Raw genomic sequence first — 20,385 nt, forward strand, 5'->3', positions numbered from 1 at the left:
CAGCCAGTCTACTACCTCAAAAAGCTCCTACTTCACTGTTTGTCGTATGATTGTTACTAGCCAGTTAACCATCCTATTATCTTAGACAGTTAGCCATCCTATTACCTTAGACAGTCAAACATCCTATTATCTTAGACAGTCAACCATCCTATTATCTTAGATAGTCAACCATCCTATTATCTTAGACAATCAACCATCCTATTATCTTATTTGACATTCAACCGTCCTATTATCTTAGACAGTCAACCATCCTATTATCTTAGATAGTCAACCATCCTATTATCTTATTTGACACTCAACCGTCCTATTATCTTAGACCGTCAACAATCCTATTATCGTAGACAGTCAAACATCCTATTATCTTAGACAGTCAAACATCCTATTATCTTAGACAGTCAACCATGTAATTCCACTAAATGGGTTGGGTTCCCTATAGAGGGATGATGCGTTACCCTGGTTCCGACAGATTTCTACACCTCAGACACTCAGACTGGCAGCAGGATCTGCTGGGGAGGGAGAGCAGGGAGAGGACACAATGTATCTCAGCCAAATTAACCCCTCATAAGTAGTCACACACCAACCACCATGCCATGCTTATGAGTCTGGACATTGACTACTGTGAAACAATGAAACCAAACGTTTTCCACAATGATGGAGTCCCTTCCCCTCCCCCTCCCCAACCTATACTGTACCTCTCAGGCTTTCACGATTACGGGTTTTACTCTGCGCCCAGTGACCAGAGGGGGGCGCCCTGCTCCTTTGCGGACTATGGCTCCCTGGGGCCCCAGGCGGCTCAGATGCTGCACAGTGAGCATGCCACCTCCGCCTGCAACTCCCCCCTCCAGCACCTGCACAGCCCGGATCAGTTTAAGAGCCCAGGTTTGTATGTGCATCTCTCTCATCCACCGTCTGGACTGTTCAGTTTGACTCATGAAGTTTCCTCCATACAGATGATCTATGCAGTTTTTTGGTTTACATTTTTTTTTTGGTCTTTGACGAGGAAATAAATAAATGCGATAAGGATGAACGTCTTGCCAGCAATGCATTGCATGTTTATTCCTTCTTTTTCATTTTCAATGTAACTTTTTCTGTTTATTTGTGAAGTTTGTTCCATGCCCCTGCTTGCTCCAAGGGGAGGACATGTATGTTTTCCTCCATACACAGAGCATGGGAAGTAGGGGACTGGACTACAATGTCCTCTGTGAGAAAGCTCTCATTTACTTTTCTTATGTCCCCATCCACCCAATTCAACCACCTGGACATTTGAACCTTTTCGATTTCAACATTTGAATGAGAGTGAAAGACTGACTGACTGGGAGAGTGAAAGGGTTAGTCAGTGAAGGGTTAGTCAGTGAAAGGGTTAGTCAGTGAAAGGGTTAGTCAGTGAAGGGTTAGTCAGTGAAGGGTTAGTCGGTGAAAGGGTTAGTCAGTGAAGGGTTAGCCAGTGAAGGGTTAGTCAGTGAAGGGTTAGTCAGTGAAAGGGTTAGTCAGTGAAAGGGTTAGTCAGTGAAAGGTTAGTCAGTGAAAGGGTTAGTCAGTGAAAGGGTTAGTCAGTGAAAGGGTTAGCCAGTGAAGGGGTTAGCCAGTGAAAGGGTTAGCCAGTGAAAGGGTTAGTCAGTGAAGGGGTTAGCCAGTGAAAACGTTAGTCAGTGAAGGGTTAGTCAGTGAAAGGTTAGTCAGTGAAAGGGTTAGTCAGTGAAAGAGTTAGTCAATGAAAGGGTTAGTCAGTGAAAGGGTTAGTCAGTGAAGGGTTAGTCAGTGAAAGGGTTAGTCAGTGAAAGGGTTAGCCAGTGAAAGGGTTAGCCAGTGAAAGGGTTAGTCAGTGAAAGGGTTAGTCAGTGAAAGGGTTAGTAAGTGAAGGGGTTAGCGAGTGAAAGGGTTAGTCAGTGAAAGGGTTAGTCAGTGAAGGGGTTAGCCAATGAAAGGGTTAGCCAGTGAAAGGGTTAGTCAGTGAAAGGGTTAGTCAGTGAAGGGGTTAGCCAGTGAAAGGGTTAGTCAGTGAAAGGGTTAGTCAGTGAAAGGGTTAGTCAGTGAAGGGGTTAGCCAGTGAAAGGGTTAGTCAGTGAAGGGGTTAGCCAGTGAAAGGGTTAGTCAGTGAAGGGTTAGTCAGTGAAAGGTTAGTCAGTGAAAGGGCTAGTCAGTGAAAGAGTTAGTCAATGAAAGGGTTAGTCAGTGAAAGGGTTAGTCAGTGAAGGGTTAGCCAGTGAAAGGGTTAGTCAGTGAAAGGGTTAGTCAGTGAAGGGGTTAGCCAATGAAAGGGTTAGCCAGTGAAAGGGTTAGTCAGTGAAGGGGTTAGCCAGTGAAAGGGTTAGTCAGTGAAGGGGTTAGCCAGTGAAGGGTTAGCCAGTGAAAGGGTTAGCCAGTGAAGGGTTAGCCAGTGAAAGGGTTAGTCAGTGAAAGGGTTAGTCAGTGAAGGGGTTAGCCAATGAAAGGGTTAGCCAGTGAAAGGGTTAGTCAGTGAAAGGGTTAGTCAGTGAAAGGGTTAGTCAGTGAAAGGGTTAGCCAGTGAAAGGGTTAGCCAGTGAAAGGGTTAGCCAGTGAAGGGGTTAGCCAGTGAAGGGTTAGCCAGTGAAAGGGTTAGTCAGTGAAAGGGTTAGTCAGTGAAGGGGTTAGCCAATGAAAGGGTTAGCCAGTGAAAGGGTTAGTCAGTGAAGGGTTAGCCAGTGAAAGGGTTAGTCAGTGAAAGGGTTAGTCAGTGAAAGGGTTAGTCAGTGAAAGGGTTAGTCAGTGAAAGGGTTAGCCAGTGAAAGGGTTAGCCAGTGAAAGGGTTAGTCAGTGAAAGGGTTAGTCAGTGAAAGGGTTAGCCAGTGAAAGGGTTAGTCAGTGAAAGGGTTAGCCAGTGAAAGGGTTAGTCAGTGAAAGGGTTAGTCAGTGAAAGGGTTAGTCAGTGAAAGGGTTAGTCAGTGAAAGGGTTAGTCAGTGAAAGGGTTAGTCAGTGAAAGGGTTAGTCAGTGAAAGGGTTAGTCAGTGAAAGGGTTAGTCAGTGAAAGGGTTAGCCAGTGAAAGGGTTAGTCAGTGAAAGGGTTAGTCAGTGAAAGGGTTAGTCAGTGAAGGGGTTAGCCAGTGAAAGGGTTAGTCAGTGAAAGGGTTAGTCAGTGAAAGGGTTAGCCAGTGAAAGGGTTAGTCAGTGAAAGGGTTAGCCAGTGAAAGGGTTAGTCAGTGAAAGGGTTAGTCAGTGAAAGGGTTAGTCAGTGAAAGGGTTAGTCAGTGAAAGGGTTAGTCAGTGAAAGGGTTAGCCAGTGAAAGGGTTAGTCAGTGAAAGGGTTAGTCAGTGAAAGGGTTAGTCAGTGAAAGGGTTAGTCAGTGAAAGGGTTAGCCAGTGAAAGGGTTAGTCAGTGAAAGGGTTAGTCAGTGAAAGGGTTAGTCAGTGAAAGGGTGAGAGTGAGAGTGTATTGGAAATGATTGAGTGATGGATAATTGTTTTGCGAACAACTAGGCAATCAGAAGGCATGTTTTGTTTATAGATTAAAGTAACATTACATCCTAGCGCAGTCATATGCATAATTTAGCTATTACATTACAAGTGGCATGTTTCAGTATGATATCAGTGTGTGTTTTTTGGAGAAGCGCTAACATTTACCTTTGCAATTTGGTGTATCTTTCCCAAGGTTGTGTTCTTTACATAGTGGAAACTATATGTTGCATCCAATAAGTCAGTGGAAAGCAATTGTGTTTCTATGCCATTTCCTCTACAGAAAATACGTAGCTATAACAATTTAATTTCAATTGATTACCCTCATTTTAAACCACATTCAGGGTCAGCATGTGCTATTCGTTTGGTCATAGGTTTGTTCCTGATAAAACTGACAAGAGATGTAATTTCACTAAATTACATTTCATATTTTGAGGAGTAAGTGTACACGAGAAAAACCATGTTGAGAGGAAAATGTTGTGAGAAGTGTTCCTTATTGACCCCAGCTCAGGGAATGTCAGGCAGAGAGCTGTAGATGTGATTTGGTGGTGTTGATCTGATCCACAGTAGATATTTTTGGACTCACTGTATGTTCTTGTTGTATCGCTCTTCAAACAATCTTACTAACAGTGAAACAGATGATATCACTGAAATATGCTAAACTTCCTAAACTGAGTTTGACTACTGGTGTGGCTCTCTCCTGACCAGATCTTATCCTCCCGTCCAGATGAAATGGCCATGTAGACTAGAGACAGTAATGATGTCTGCTGATGATGATGACCCAACCAGACTGACTAATGGTGCCGTCACTGCTCTGTAGAGTCCTACTCTATTGTACCAATGAAAGAGTGGAGTGGAGGAGTGGTGACCAGCAGGCAGCGGCAGGTGTTGAGGCCCCCCGCAGTCCGTCCCTGTACTCCTCACTAGTCCTGCCTCATTGGCTTTGGCAGCAGACAGGAAAAGACATCTTTAGGCCCCGTGCTTTACAGCGAGGATTACACAGATCTCCTGGTTTGGAGGCCGGCCCATTCTGGGTGGAGATTTGTCTGCCTGCATGACTCATTGGGATGGATCCCTTCAGGTTTGAGCACTCCACTGTCTGTCTGTGTCCTAGGGCTTCACAGGAAGATGGCAGGACTGCAGGCCTACATCCACCTCTCCATTTACACACAGAGTGGTGATAAGTGGGCTTTGATTACACACACAGCTGTAGAGAAGAGAGGGTCTACATCTAAACGCCAAGGTGCTGAATGTGGGGAATTGTATAGTGTGTTGATTCTTTATTTTTTTCTGTGCTTGGCCGTAGAAGAGGAAGTGTTTTGTGGCTTTCCTCATTTGGTAAAGGCCCGTTGTGAATGGCTCCTCCCGGTTTTCTAATGATGCCCTGTGGGTAAAGGTAGGGAAGCTGAGACAGACGCCCAGCCACCAGGAAATTAGAAAATTGTAACTGCCAGTCTGAATAGAAATGCTTTCATGGCAAATGTTAATTGTAAACCACCTCCACCCCTGTTTACCTTAAAGAGAATGCTTCCCCTGTAGCCCCAAGTGCTTTCAGACTGTGAATACATTGATGTATTTTAAAGTGCAACTCAATAGACGTGATCACACCAGTCAAACTACAGTCTACAAACTGCCTCAGTTATTAAGACCCAGTTACAGGACATAAAGCATAGCCATATGATCCTACAGTAAACATAATCGTATTGACCTCCTGCTTTGTCATTGCTCAGATACTTAAGCCCCAATTACAGTGCCTTGCGAAAGTATTCGGCCCCCTTGAACTTTGCAACCTTTTGCCACATTTCAGGCTTCAAACATAAAGATATAAAACTGTATTTTTTGTGAAGAATCAACAACAAGTGGGACACAATCATGAAGTGGAACGACATTTATTGGATATTTCAAACTTTTTTAACAAATCAAAAACTGAAAAATTGGGCGTGCAAAATTATTCAGCCCCTTTACTTTCAGTGCAGCAAACTCTCTCCAGAAGTTCAGTGAGGATCTCTGAATGATCCAATGTTGACCTAAATGACTAATGATGATAAATACAATCCACCTGTGTGTAATCAAGTCTCCGTATAAATGCACCTGCACTGTGATAGTCTCAGAGGTCCGTCAAAAGCGCAGAGAGCATCATGAAGAACAAGGAACACAACAGGCAGGTCCGAGATACTGTTGTGAAGAAGTTTAAAGCCGGATTTGGATACAAAAAGATTTCCCAAGCTTTAAACATCCCAAGGAGCACTGTGCAAGCGATAATATTGAAATGGAAGGAGTATCAGACCACTGCAAATCTACCAAGACCTGGCCGTCCCTCTAAACTTTCAGCTCATACAAGGAGAAGACTGATCAGAGATGCAGCCAAGAAGCCCATGATCACTCTGGATGAACTGCAGAGATCTACAGCTGAGGTGGGAGACTCTGTCCATAGGACAACAATCAGTCGTATATTGCACAAATCTGGCCTTTATGGAAGAGTGGCAAGAAGAAAGCCATTTCTTAAAGATATCCATAAAAAGTGTTGTTTAAAGTTTGCCACAAGCCACCTGGGAGACACACCAAACATGTGGAAGAAGGTGCTCTGGTCAGATGAAACCAAAATTGAACTTTTTGGCAACAATGCAAAACGTTATGTTTGGCGTAAAAGCAACACAGCTGAACACACCATCCCCACTGTCAAACATGGTGGTGGCAGCATCATGGTTTGGGCCTGCTTTTCTTCAGCAGGGACAGGGAAGATGGTTAAAATTGATGGGAAGATGGATGGAGCCAAATACAGGACCATTCTGGAAGAAAACCTGATGGAGTCTGCAAAAGACCTGAGACTGGGACGGAGATTTGTCTTCCAACAAGACAATGATCCAAAACATAAAGCAAAATATACAATGGAATGGTTCAAAAATAAAAATATCCAGGTGTTAGAATGGCCAAGTCAACGTCCAGACCTGAATCCAATCGAGAATCTGTGGAAAGAACTGAAAACTGCTGTTCACAAATGCTCTCCATCCAACCTCACTGAGCTCGAGCTGTTTTGCAAGGAGGAATGGGGAAAAATGTCAGTCTCTCGATGTGCAAAACTGATAGAGACGTACCCCAAGCGACTTACAGCTGTAATCGCAGCAAAAGGTGGCGCTACAAAGTATTAACTTAAGGGGGCTGAATAATTTTGCACGCCCAATTTTTCAGTTTTTGATTTGTTAAAAAAGTTTGAAATATCCAATAAATGTCGTTCCACTTCATGATTGTGTCCCACTTGTTGTTGATTCTTCACAAAAAAATACAGTTTTATATCTTTATGTTTGAAGCCTGAAATGTGGCAAAAGGTCGCAAAGTTCAAGGGGGCCGAATACTTTCGCAAGGCACTGTATGTATTTTTCTGGGGAATGTTTGTTCATATCTACCCACCCCAGTCTCACAGACACAGTCGTATCTACAAATATCACCAGGTTTACTTTTTTGTTGAACCTACTTTTTCAGAGTTAATGTTATTTTTTGCTGAAAATAGGAAAGCAGTGTAGGCATAGAATGACATTTGTATCAGCAGCTTTCTCCCTTATCCACACAAACACTTTGTCCGAGCAGAAACAACATACAAAGTGACATGAATAAGACCCCAGCGAGGGGAGTTGGTGCGGAACAGATGAGTCACCTGTGTCTTTAAAGATGCTGTGTAATCAAAGGCTGGCTCGTTAAATTAGCATGGGCGCCGCGAAGCCACCAGTCAACCCCAATAAGTGTAACTCATGTTTTGCTATTAAACTTAATGACTGAGGCCATGTAGCCCTGAGGTTTAAGGAAAAGCATCAATCCTGTTTCCCATCGGGGTGCGGTGCTGTGCGCCATTCAATAGAATCCAGTAATTATAAGAAATTAGGATTACCATTTAAACTGGAAATAGCTGTAATTGCTTAATAAGCAAGTTTATTAAGTGCTGTTCCATACAGACCAGAGCCGTGAGGCCAGCCATAGGAATGGCTCCCTCAGTAGATCTCTATGGTCTGGGACATGTTCTCATTTTACATTTAGGAAGAAACCCACTGTAAGAGGGATTTTGTGCTCCTCACAGAGTTAGTATAGATAAAGTGATGTGCCACAACTTCTGAAGGACTATAGCATCTGATAAGGGTGTGTGTTTTGCATTTCAATAGCATCTAAAGCTTGTTTTTCAAGTGCCATGCAAGGCATCCCTGTACAGTACAGATCTTATTAGCCTCATGAGCTCAAAATCTAGCATCATGTATATATTTCTATATTGAACTCCAAAACACATAGCCTACAGATCAACTTTCCGTTTTTGTAGGAGATATGCCACAGTCAAGAGCCTCAGAACTCCACAGAGTGTTTCTCTTTTCCCTTTCATTCAATTTCTGCATTTTCATGGTTTATTTCTCAATGGGGGTGAGATGGAGGGTTATGTGAATCTGACAGCGGAGGAGATTGAAGTGGTGTAGCAGTTGTACTGTTTTAAGACATCACTGTGCACCCCCCCCCCCCCCCCCCCAGCTTAGTTTTATTTTGCCAGTGTTATTGGCCATCGCTGGGCGTCTGGGCTTTCAAAGGGCCTTTTATTAGTCAGACTCTCTCCTAGCCACAGGGCATAGGTTAGAGGTCACACAGAGTGGTTCGTTTACATCTCTACATTGTGTACCTGTGGATGAACTCGGGGCAAGCTTTTATATTTTGTATATTTCCCAGGGTTTATATCTCCTCTGTCTGTAGCACACTTGGGTCCTTTGTTTTCTTGCTGGAGTGGAATTTTTAACAAACATAATCAGAACTCTTTCTGCTGTTTACTGAAATCCTGAAGTCAGGAAATGGCCAGGCCAAATATGCATGGAATAGATATTTCAAGATGCAATGAAAGAAAAAAAGTGTCTATGTACATTGGAATGTTTTGTCCAATCAGGTTGTCGTCTAATCGTGAAAAAAAAAAACATCAACTGGTGTTATACCTACATGAGGATAGAATCCAAAGCAACTAAGCTGCCCCCTTAACTATATGGCACCTCTTGAATATTATAATAATGACCAATAAAATGAACACTTGTCAACATACATAATTACACCTTAATAGTTGGTAGCATGGTCCAAGTATCTCTGGTGGTCTGCTTACAGTTTCTATTGTGCATGATTGTGGTGTGAGTGTTTTCACTGTATAGTATACGTAGCATGTAGATATCTCTAGAATATCATACTGGATTCATCTTTTACATTGCTCTTGACGCCTCAAGCCTGCAACATTTCTTCTGTCTTTCCCCAACAAAATTAATGCAGTTTACGTGTAAACAGGCCTCAAATGGCATTACCAATTACTCACTAATGTGTGTTATGTTTAATTATAGTATTGATTAATATACCTCTTCCCAGACATGAGTTCAGTAATGCATTCTTGGATGTGAATGTCTATATTGTGGAAGAATGACCCAGAATGAACTAGCTACATATAAGTTATCACCTGTGCTCTGTGAAGGACCGCGGTGGAACTGAATGTGCCCCCCTGCTGTGCTCTGTGTACAGGGGGAAACCCAGCTCGTCCTGGAGGCTTCCCAGGTGCCAACAGCCCAGGGCCTGTAGCCGACCTGTACGGCCCTGGAGGCCAGGACTCCAATGTGGCTAACTACATCAGTGCTGCTAGCCCCCAGGCTGGCTCCGGCTTCGGCCACAGTATCGCAGTGAGTACAGTACACCTTCTCTGTCCACTGACCGTTCTGTCTGTCTGTCTAGCCCGCACGTGTCAATCTCATTCCATGGAGGGCCAAGTGTCCCCGGGTTTTCGCTCCTCCCTTGTACTTGATTGATGAATGACGGTCCCTGATTAGTAAGGAACACCCCTCACCTGGTTGTCTAGGTCTTAATTGAAAGGAAAAAACAAAAACCAGCAGATACTAAGCCCTCCATGGAATGAGTTTGACACCCCTGGTCTAACCGATTAGACTGCTGTCCTTATACAGTGCATTTGAAAAGTATTCTGACACCTTGACTTTTTCCACATTTTATTACGTTACAGCCTTATTCTAAAATGGATTAAAAATAGATGTTTCCCTCATCAATCCACAAACAATAACCCATAATGACAAAGCAAAAACTGTTTTTTAATTTTTTTAAATTTTAAACTGAAATATCACATTTACATAAGTACTCAGACCCTTTACTCAGTACTTTGTTGAAGCATCTTTGGCAGCGATTACAACATTGAGTATTCTTGAGTATAACGCTATAAGCTTAGTACACCTGTATTTGGGGAGTTTATCCCATTCTTCTCTGCAGATCCTCTCAAGCTCTGTCAGGTTGGATGGGGAGCATTTTCAGGTTTCTCCAGAGATGTTCGATCGGGTTCAAGTCCAGGCTCTGGCTGGGCCACTCAAGGACATTCAGAGACTTGTCCCGAAGCCACTCCTGCGTTATCTTGGCTGTGTGCTTAGGGTCGTTGTCCTGTTGGAAGGTAAAACTTCTCCCCAGTCTGAGGCCCTGAGTGTTCTGGAGAAGGTTTTCAACAAGGATTTCTCTGTACTTTGCTCCATTCATCTTTCCCTTGAACTTGACTAATCTCCCTGTCCCTGCCGCTAAAAAACATCCCCACAGCATGATGCTGCCACCACCGTGCTTCACCGATGGAAACAGGATGCACCTGAGCTCAATTTCCATTCTCATTGCAAAGGGTCTGTATAGGGTATTTCTGTTGTTTATTTTTTATAAATTAGCAAATAAATCTAAAACCCTGTTTTCCCTTTGTCATTATGGGGTATTGTATGTAGATTGATTATTATTATTTATTTAATCCGTTAAATAAGGCTGTAATGTAACAGAATTTGGAAAAAGTCAAGGGGTCGGAATACTTTCCAAATGCACTGTACATAATGTATGTGTGTGTTCGTGTTACAAGGAGGCAATGCATACTGCACTCCCTCTCTACTTGTGACTGGATTCACCACTAACTACACTTCAGAGGTGTATGAAGTGTTGGGTCAATCAAACTTTTAAAAAGATCGAATGAGATTTGACTGAATCAATCAGTTGGCGAAGATCACAGGGCTGGTGTGTTGTCCTGTCAACAATATCAGACTTTTATAAAACAAATATTTTAAAAATGCGGAAAACAATTGAGGAAGAGACTGTATTAATTAGAGGGAATTAGCAAATTGCCAACATTGTATCTATCAAGTGAAACTGAAACATGATATCCCATCAAAAGCACAACGCTGCAGAAAAATACATTTAATTGGTATTTTTTCTGGCAGAGCACAGCTTTCCTTATTAGTTGTCAGCTGTGCCATGTCTGATTGGTTGAATCTTTGTCGGTCTCAATTTAGGAAGAAAGACAATGTTTGTTATAGAATGTACTGAAGGACTGAAGTTCACTTACACACACACTATGAAACCATTTCATTTGCTCAATGTTAAATCTTGTTACTGACCTGTCTCTGCTAAATTGGCACTGCCAAAGTTTCTGCATTCTCTTGAGTTTGTATCCCTCGCTGCCAGTCACCTGTCTCTTTAAACACTGTGAACTTGTTCAACCTGACACCAGCTTGTTAGTGTCTCCTAGTTTACGCGCGTCAGAAAGAGAGTGGAAATGTCCGGAGTTGTTTTCTGGATTTTAGTTTCGGATGTATTCTCTGGGAATTAACTGCTTCAGAAATACTTACAACTCTGAGGACTAAGGAAAACAGGAATCATGAAAGTATAAAAGGAACGAACGTAGGCCCATTGAACAAGATTAATTGCAGAAAATTCTTTAAAACACTGTTAGAATGGATTTTTTAAATTGCCTGCTTGCGCCCATTGTTTTGGGTTCTTTTGTTTTAACCTTTTCCATTTGTATCCATAGACTAGCTGACTCGGATAAAGGTTGACAGTACTTTCAATCCATTTGGATTGATAGTATTGCACATGGGATTCAACTTTTGTTGTGAAGATGAGAAAATGTTCATTGTCTAAACACTGGTGAAAAGAAGGCCCTTTAACAATGTTAAATTGTATTTCGACAGTACATTTGAAGGGAGATATCATATATTTGATGCAGATATACTTTTTTTTACACAAGAAACAAGGGTTGTGAAATGTGTTTTTAATTTTTACTTCAGTTGTACTAAATTCCATTCAACCTGATCCACCTTAAAATGACTCAATGATTCGAACAGAGTGAAATGAACCAGTGAAGCGCCGTGGCAACCTTCAGTGTGCAGGCAGATGAAGTCTCTATCCACAACATTAAGAAGGGAAATGATTCAGAACTAAAATGAAGTTTTTAAATGAATTTCTGTGTTACATGCAGCCAAAAGATCACATATTGGAACTTGACAGGTTACAACCTCATGGATGACTTCAGTCACTTTGACTCGCCACACGATCTCCCAGTTTGGTGTCAGAGCACTGAGTAGAGAGACGTCAGACGATGTCATTGCTAGAACAGTTCCTGTGTCATAACCAATAATAGATTGGGCTCATGCTCATTTGTCCCCTTGAATTTGAATTGAACAAGATGACAAAGTAAATGAATGGCTAATGAACATTCTAGATATTTTTGGGTGTGTTTCATTGAAGCGTTTATTTAAACCTTCCTTAACTTGTCACAGACACAATAGACAGATGAGAAGCTAGATAACTGGCTCAGTTAAATGAAAAGACTCATTGATGTTCTGTTGTTTCTGCTCTCTAAGAATGCTGTGTCAGTGTCTCAGTTCACTGATATGGTTCAGACAATGTGGTTGATTGGCATTATGCAGAATGACTCATTATGGAAGATTTTGTATGACGATGCTAAGTAGCTTTTGCATGAATTGAATTTTAATTGATTAATATTGTTTATGTTGGCATGAATGAGTATGCGTATGTAAAAAGTGAAATCTTATGTCCCTCACAGGTCCTTAGGCCCTGTGCAGTAGTTGGCTGGGCTGGCCCCTATGGCCTTTACTGTGTTGAGGGATTGTAATTCTTCTCTTCAAAACGTAATGCACTTGAATTTGCCTATTCACCCTCTTCTCAAGCGCTCCCTTTGTTTTGTCTCTATTTTCCTAATGATACATTTGATACATTTTCTTTCAATCACCCGTGTAGCTTTTTACTCAGTTCAAGCTCTCTTCCATCTGTTCATTAGAATGAACTGAATCATTTAGAAGATGTGAACATTCTGTCACCATGTGGAATTGACCCCCAGTAGTTGTGGTGTTTTGAAGATCAGTGAATAACAGTATAAACACCCTCACTAAGTAAGACATCTGTCAAATGCTACAAGGGACAGGTCCCCCCCCCCCCCCCCTAAGAATAAAAAACACATTTGATTTATGATGATTGTCTGTTGCTTTAGTGATCAAAATGATGAACAGGAACAAAGAATACCCATTCATGCTAGCAGAACAAAATGGATACAATACAATGTACTAACTCTTTTTTCCCCTGAAATGCATACTGACAAAGGTACTGACTGTACACTTTTAGGGCCCGTTGATTGCGACAGCTTTTACAAATGGATACCATTGAACAGGTGTTCGGTTGCCATCTTATTGGAGGTATTATATTCCATTTATATTGTTTAGCAGTCTTTTCTGTAGATTTACCTCTGTTACTCCAATTCCACCTCTCCTTTCTTCTGTTAAAATACATACAGTAACCCTCTATTTCACCTCACCATCCTACAAACTTGTACAGGTACAGAAACACGCTTTTTTAATATGTCTATTAAGCTAAATGCATGCAATGGCAAATTACTACAAGTCCATGCTTTTACAAAACAACATGATTAAGCTTTGGTTGTGGAACTTGTCCTCCCTGATTGACTGTATACACTAATCCTATAGGCCTACATAAATGCTCCCTTATTGACTGTATACACTAATCCTATAGGCCTACATAAATGCTCCCTGATTGACTGTATACACTAATCCTATAGGCCTACAGAAATGCTCCCTGATTGACTGTATACACTAATCCTATAGGCCTACATAAATGCTCCCTGATTGACTGTATACACTAATCCTATAGGCCTACATAAATGCTCCCTGATTGACTGTATACACTAATCCTATAGGCCTACATAAATGGAAAAACAATAATGAAGTTCTGGGATTAATTGACTGTGTATTGTTGCTTTCTCTAGTTTGCATTAATGGCAGATGATTGGGTTTGTTCTCCGTTCACTTTTACTGTACAGTACAGTTTGTAATCTGGGACGGAAATATGCAAGGCAACCAGTATTTTGTCCTTACTGCCCCCCCCCCAAATATTCCAAAACATGTTAGGGACTTAACACTTTTGAAGCCTGGTCTGTCTACATACAATGCATCACTCAGGCCAATGTGTCAAATAAAGCATGCACATGACATGTCAAATTCAGTGTAATTCCTATTGCCTGTGGTTGACGTTGTTGGTTAGGGAGTCATCTGAAGGTAATAGCCAATGTTCCAGTTATGAAACTCACTAATATAATTGAACACACTCAATTAGCACCCTCCTTAACACTGATGCTGTTCAAAGTGCATGAGGCAAGAGAAAGCAACAGTAATAGATGCAATCTGTGTAAACTGGAATTCTGGGAGAATGAGTTCCTGATAGCTTTGCTTGTGATGACCTCACTATAGTAGAATGCAGTTGTGGTCTCTGGTGCGTGTGTGGTTTTGTGTATATACTGTACATGCCTCACTGACTCACGCATATTGTTAGTATAGTAGCAAACAACGTATTGTTATACGAGGCTCATGTTGTTTTCTTAGTATGCTAGGTTATGGTGAAGCTTAGGTGCTCATGTGTGCTATTGAAATGTACATGCTCCTAATTGTTCCACTGCATCTGTGTTATTCAGCAGAGTCTATCTGGTGGTCCAGGGAAGACAGACCGAACCTTCTAATTGGCTCTGTGTACAGGTGATGTCATCCAACTTCAAGCACTACAGCATCACCCAGGAGAAATGGTGGAACCACATAACAAAAATCATCTCAGAAAGGAAAGAAAACTGCTGTACCATAATCCAAACCTGTAACCTGACAACCTGGTTTGTTATGACATTTCTTGATGATTTCATTCACTTTTTTCCCTTCCTTTTATTAGTTGTTTGATTAGCTTTACAGAGAGGCATTTTGGTTTGATCCTAATTATTTGTGTCATTTTTTGATTTTCTCTTGTAGTGTATGTAAATGGTCATGCTTCTCTCTTTCGGGGGTCATAGTCGAGAATGTACGAAGTAATGTGTTCACATTTGGTGCCAATTCGTTTAATCAAAAAAGATCAGAGCTTTAGGTGTCTTTTTGCACATAAAAGAAATCCAAAGTGGAAAGTCTTGGAAAAAAACATCAATTTCATTTCAAATGAAAATTCGAGAGGGTAACTAACTAATAAATCTTAGTAGCTGTTTTTAATTATTGTGATGTCTCATTGTTAACCATAATTACCTATTTTTGGGCAATACAAAGAGGACTCCAATATTTTTATGGTCCTTTTTTACAAGTGTTGTTTTTGTTGTTTAGAAAAAAATATGTATACTATAAAACATTTCATATAAATACATTGTGAATTCAAAGACTTAAGAAAAAGAAATGTAACTGTAAATACTATTCCAGTCATTGCATATAACCAACTCGATGAGAGAATAGCATATTTTTGTGATGGTGTGTCAAAGAAATGTTCTAGCGCGTGAATAGGAAAAAAATCTCTAAACAAATACTATTATCCTTTACTGCTCAGAGACAGTGACTACCCCAGTGATGGACACAACATATTTCAACACTGATGGCTTGCTCTGTAAATACTCAAGCTGAATAACTTTACAAGTGTCAAACCAGTGCATTTACAAGTGGTGAGTTCAGCGCACAGTTTTAAAATGGAAAAAAAGATCATCGGTATCTTTTGTCTAACCAAGTGTTATTTAAGAGATCAATATTATTTGAGTGATCATTTAATCCAAAGCACACTGTACTTAGTGTTGAAGAATAGAACTCGAGCCTAAGCATTTTACAGTACTCTGCGCATCCAGACACTTTTATACTCCTGAGAGAAAAGCTCAACTTGTTGTTTTGTTGTTGTTGTTTGTTTCCTCCTGCTTGTTCCTCTTAAGTTTGGGACTCCATCAGTTCTCTTTTGAATGAATTAGGAAGGAAAACATTTTGATACCATACCTCAGCCCTGTGAGTTATACCTTGGAATCGTTCAGAGGTTTCATTTATTTTAGTGGCAAATAGATTCAAACATTGAATGGAAAAAAAAAAATGTTCAAATCATTGCACTGTGAGCAGTAAAGAAAGAACAGGCCATTTCCTATTTGCACATGTATATGTTGGCTATTTAAAATGGTCCTGTCTCTGGGGTGAAGTATGAAGGATTATTGGATGTTGCTCTTCTCTAGAATAGGCATACACAAACAGCTTGGCAAATAGCAATTAACTGATTAATTACTACCAATGTGTTGTGGTCATGTCTTTGGATTTCATTGTATTGTGTACGCCAACTTCTAATCTAAAATATTGATGCTATTTTAGATCCAGCCAATAGAAGACACTGAATAAATTATTCATCCTGGTAACCATAGCTGCTGCGCTAATTTCTTACACAGTATGTGTAAGGACAGGTTTTGCTCAATTATAGAGACATTTAACGACATGCTTAAAAGTGCAGTAAGATTTGTAAACATGATGATGGAATGAGTGGTGTATATTCTGATGTACTTTTCCTGCAGCAAATATGTTTGACAATTCATTTCTCCTGATGTTTCATTTCATTAGCTCTTTGGTTCAGAACAACCAGGTGAAGAAAAATGCTGGATGCTTTTGAATGATGTGGAGATAAGATCAAGTAATAATTGAAATGAGAAAACGGAAGAGAAACATTGTAACGTTCAAATGTAAAAGGAAAAAAAGAAATACAAAACTTTTTAAAAAAAAGAAAAAGATGCTTCTTCACTGATTTCAATTTTGAATCAGGGGATTTTATTGATATTTTTGTGGTTACTAATTGTAATATGATATTATTAAAATGTACTGTGCATCCATCGATTTCTCTCTTTCCATTCCCTTCCCTGTCACCACATACAATCTTTTGTTGATCATCCATGTATTTCAATAGTGTGTAAAAGAAAATCACACAAAAAAACAAACCAAAATGAACTTGTAACAGAGTGCTGTCTTTGATACCAGTGTAGTGGTCTATGCTCTTCTTTGTCGTTCTCTCTTTTTCTGGCTTTTCCCTCTCCTTTCTCTGTCACATTCTCTTCCCCTCTCTCTCGCTCTCTTACTCTCCTCTATCTCCTTGTAATTAGTCGTAGATGTTATGTAATTAAGATAATACTTGTAGTTATTAGTGGATTTATGACCAGTAAGGATAGAACTTTCTCTTATTATCAAAAGTTTGACATAAATTTGCAAACAGTTATTTTAATAGCAGTTCCATGTCATTTGTTCCTCGTATGTCTTTTGTGTGTGTGTGTGTGTGTGTGTGTGTGTGTGTGTGTGTGTGTGTGTGTGTGTGTGTGTGTGTGTGTGTGTGTGTGTGTGTGTGTGTGTGTGTGTGTGTGTGTGTGTGTGTGTGTGTGTGTGTGTGTGTGTGAGTGTGTGTGTGTGTGTGTGTGTGTGTGTGTGTGTGTGTGTGTGTGTTTGTGTGCTTTACCGATCTCACATGGTTTCAACTAACCAAAGCTCTCATAGAAGAATTATAGAAAATCAAATTGCTGTAAGATGGAATTTTAAACAAGGCATTATTTGGATCCCCTCCCTTGAATGTTTAAAAGGGGTGTGTCATACTACCTTAAATGTTAACGCTAGATATGCAAAATGTTTATGTCTGATTACTTTTTAAGAGGGACACAAGCTATAATTAGGAAAAAGATTTTATGTGAAAGCAACAACAAAAAACATCTTTTTTAGAAAGTTCTAACATATTAATGATGATTACTACAATGATAATATTAATAATCATAACACTACTACTAATAATAAACTGTAATATCTTAATGTTTTTACACTATATCCCAGAGGCCTGTATGGCTCTGCTATTTTTGGATTACCACTCTGTTTTTGAAATGTTTCTGCCTTTCATTTTACTCATAAAAACATACTTTTTTGTGAATACTTTTTTTAGTCCCTGAAAACCAGCGCTTTATTCTAATCAAACTTAGGTGTATGTTGTCTGTTAATGTTGTTCTCACAGATCTCGACAGACATGCTTATTACGTCACAACCTTTGGAAAGAATTTGAAGTCATCTAGCTTTTAGATGCCATTACATACTTGGAGCAAAGATGACACAGAATGAATCTTTCTAATGATTGTTTCATAACTGGTGAAGATGGTCAACACGGCATAAACTTGAGATACTCCTGAAGATTGTCTTCAATTAGTTCACCTGTTGTTGAATGTCTTCAAACAGTAGTTCAGTGGGTCAGTAAAACTGTAATGTGTATAGCAGGGGGGGGGGGGTTACAATTGGGAATATACATGTAAGCTTAGATATCCATGTATTTCTCACTCGTAATAGTTTGCAGCACTTGAATATATGTATATATTTCGACCTTTGTCAAGGATTTAGTTAATTGGACGACAGAGAAAGTCAAATATTATGGGTGAATTCAATTAGACTTATACAGTTGATAATAAAATAGTAGTTCTTAGAGTAATCAGTTCATAGATGTACTGTCCATAACAACATGTTCACAAAGAAATGAAATGTATGTGGAATTGGCAGGATGAAATCAGCAGTCCAGGCCCTACACAAAGGTCTTTAGCAGTTGGATTGAATAGATATGAGTAGCATATACTTACTGTAGCCTATGATACCATTACAATGCCTTGAGGATCTTAGTCTATAGTAGACACCTCCTTTGATTAAAGTAAAGGCTGGTCATCCCATTTAAATAGCTCATTCCCCTTTGATCTGTGTTCAATATTAGCTTGGACTTTAAGGTAGCATGCCTCTGTCTTTTTCATTGACAGCAGTTTACAGCTGATGAATGTTACACATCTTACTATACTAAAACAAATCCATTGGAAAAATGGTGGTTTGAGAAAAAAATCGAAAATAATTTTAAAAAACGACCTGGAAGGTGTTGATATTTGTGTTCGACCGTGTTCATTTAAACTTGAATCTTGAGGCAAGTGCTAGGCAATGGCCAATCATTTCATGCCATCATCCATGAATCACCATCTCCCCCGTGTTCATTAGTCTGTGTACAGTACATACATGTTATGTTATGTGTCTGACCTGTATATCCCTCATGTGAACATGTTTGACTAGATGAGAATAGTGATCCCTCTGTATTCTAGACGCAGCAAAGCCCTATCTCCCTTGGGTTTGTATAACTTAGTAGCCAACACTGTTTTCATCCCTCGCTGTCAAAAGAGTCAACGTTATGGTGAGCTAGTGTGCTCAGTTGGCATTGCATTGTCTTCAAAATTCAAAATAGACCTTGTTCAGTGGTCTGGCATAGGTAATACATTATGAATGACTGTTAACCAATAAGTGAAACATCCTCTGGTATATTTTGGATACTCTTAACGTGTGTGGATCAGAGTGCACGGTTGTTATTCCAATCTGTAGTAACGTATGAGGAAAAGTGAGCAGTCTTCTATGACTCCACAGCATAATGAGGCTATTGTCCTGCCACGTAACATCCACTGTTTTCCAGTGTGGAGGAGCAGCCTTCCACTGAGCTATCCTCACTAATTTGCTGTCTGCTCCTGATTTGCCTTGCCCATTCCTAACACTTGCCCATTTTTTAACGTTAACAGACTTTTTACGGCGAGAGACTGACAGAACTGACTGACGTCTGAAAGCATCTTTCAGGTCTTCTTGTATGGCTTGCTCAAGCCCTATTGTAACATAAACTCAAATGGATGGGGGTCTCTCACATCTCAGATGTGGAAAGTATAATTTTATATTTGTATTTTCAAATAATAATAATGATGAAAAAAATGTTTGTGAAAGGTTTCCATCCTCTACTATGGTCCAGAAATCGATGTGTCTGTCTGGAGAAAAATAAATAAAAAAATATACTGTTTTATTCCTTGTTTTCATTATTATTTTTGATTTGCTTAACTGTTGTAATAATATTGTATTATTCATTTTGTCTGTCCTATTAAATTTGATGTTCTCTTCAATATTCGAATCATTTCAACATTCTCATATTAAATGCAGCATTTAAAGAATTATACAATCATGCATGTACATGTTTGCCTAGTTTTGTACAGAATCCGACAAAACTATTTTTGTCCACAGTATTTTATTACTATTTTACTAAAGCTAAATTTGAGTAGTTTTGCATAATAATAAGTATGACCATGGATATCCATCAATGGACATCAACTTCTTTCTCTCATGCTAGTGTGCTTTTTTGGCATTGCATTTTTTTCTAAATTCGAACTGCACCATGTTCAGTGGTCTTGCAGAGGTAGTAACACATCATGGATGACTGTTAAAGGTCCAATGCTGCTGTTTTTATCTCAATATCAAATCATTAAGAACCTTACTGTGATTGTTTTCAATTAAAATGGTCAAAAATAAACAAAAATAGCAAAGAGCAATTTCTCAAAATCAAGGATTTTGCTAGGACGGTCTGGGAGTGGTCTGAGTGGGGAGGGGAAAATTGAGCTGAAAGAGGTTTGGAACTCTCTTTCTTATTGGTCTATTTACTCATGTACTGCCTGGTGATGTCACCAGGCAGGCCATAACTCCAGAGACGCGGTGAAGGATTCAATGGAAGCACACATTCCATTGACCGGATTTGAACACATTCAACAAATCTGATCTCACAAAGTGGATATTTGTGAAATCTGTCATGATTTATGTATTGTAACAGGCCCACAATGTGTTTACTAAAGTCCAATTTGGATATACAGTTCATTCCGAAAGTATTCAGAACCCTTGACTTTTTACACATTTTGTTACGTTACAGCCTTATTCTAAAAATGATTGAGTCGTTTTTTCCCCTCCTCAATCTACACACAATACCCCATAATGACAAAGCAAAAACAGGTTTTTAGAAATTTGAGCAAA

At 39.9% G+C, this 20,385-nt stretch overlaps 1 protein-coding gene across 50 annotated transcripts in view; it reads left to right on the forward strand.

Moving 5' to 3' along the window:
• LOC110537258 (RNA-binding protein Musashi homolog 2) overlaps positions 1–16,391 on the forward strand; it is a 362,383-nt gene extending 345,992 nt beyond the window's left edge. For 4 of the 50 annotated variants that reach the window (XR_005034923.2, XR_016484953.1, XR_005034925.2 and 1 more), the window contains exons 12-16: positions 700–879; positions 8,933–9,087; positions 12,854–12,924; positions 13,023–13,063; positions 14,214–16,391. Coding sequence is in view for 35 of the 50 variants with exons in the window: in XM_036937266.2 (XP_036793161.1) it covers positions 700–879; positions 8,933–9,087; positions 14,214–14,258 (380 nt within the window). In the remaining 15 variants the exon portion in view is untranslated. The remainder of the gene's footprint in view (positions 1–699; positions 880–8,932; positions 9,088–12,853; positions 12,925–13,022; positions 13,064–14,213) is intronic. The other 46 variants (XR_005034924.2, XR_016484952.1, XR_016484951.1 and 43 more) reach the window with 13 other exon arrangements.
• Positions 16,392–20,385: the final 3,994 nt, after the last annotated feature.

This window comes from Oncorhynchus mykiss, chromosome 12, assembly GCF_057628025.1.
Source record: "Oncorhynchus mykiss isolate SJ-2025 chromosome 12, ASM5762802v1, whole genome shotgun sequence".
NCBI lineage: Eukaryota > Metazoa > Chordata > Actinopteri > Salmoniformes > Salmonidae > Oncorhynchus > Oncorhynchus mykiss.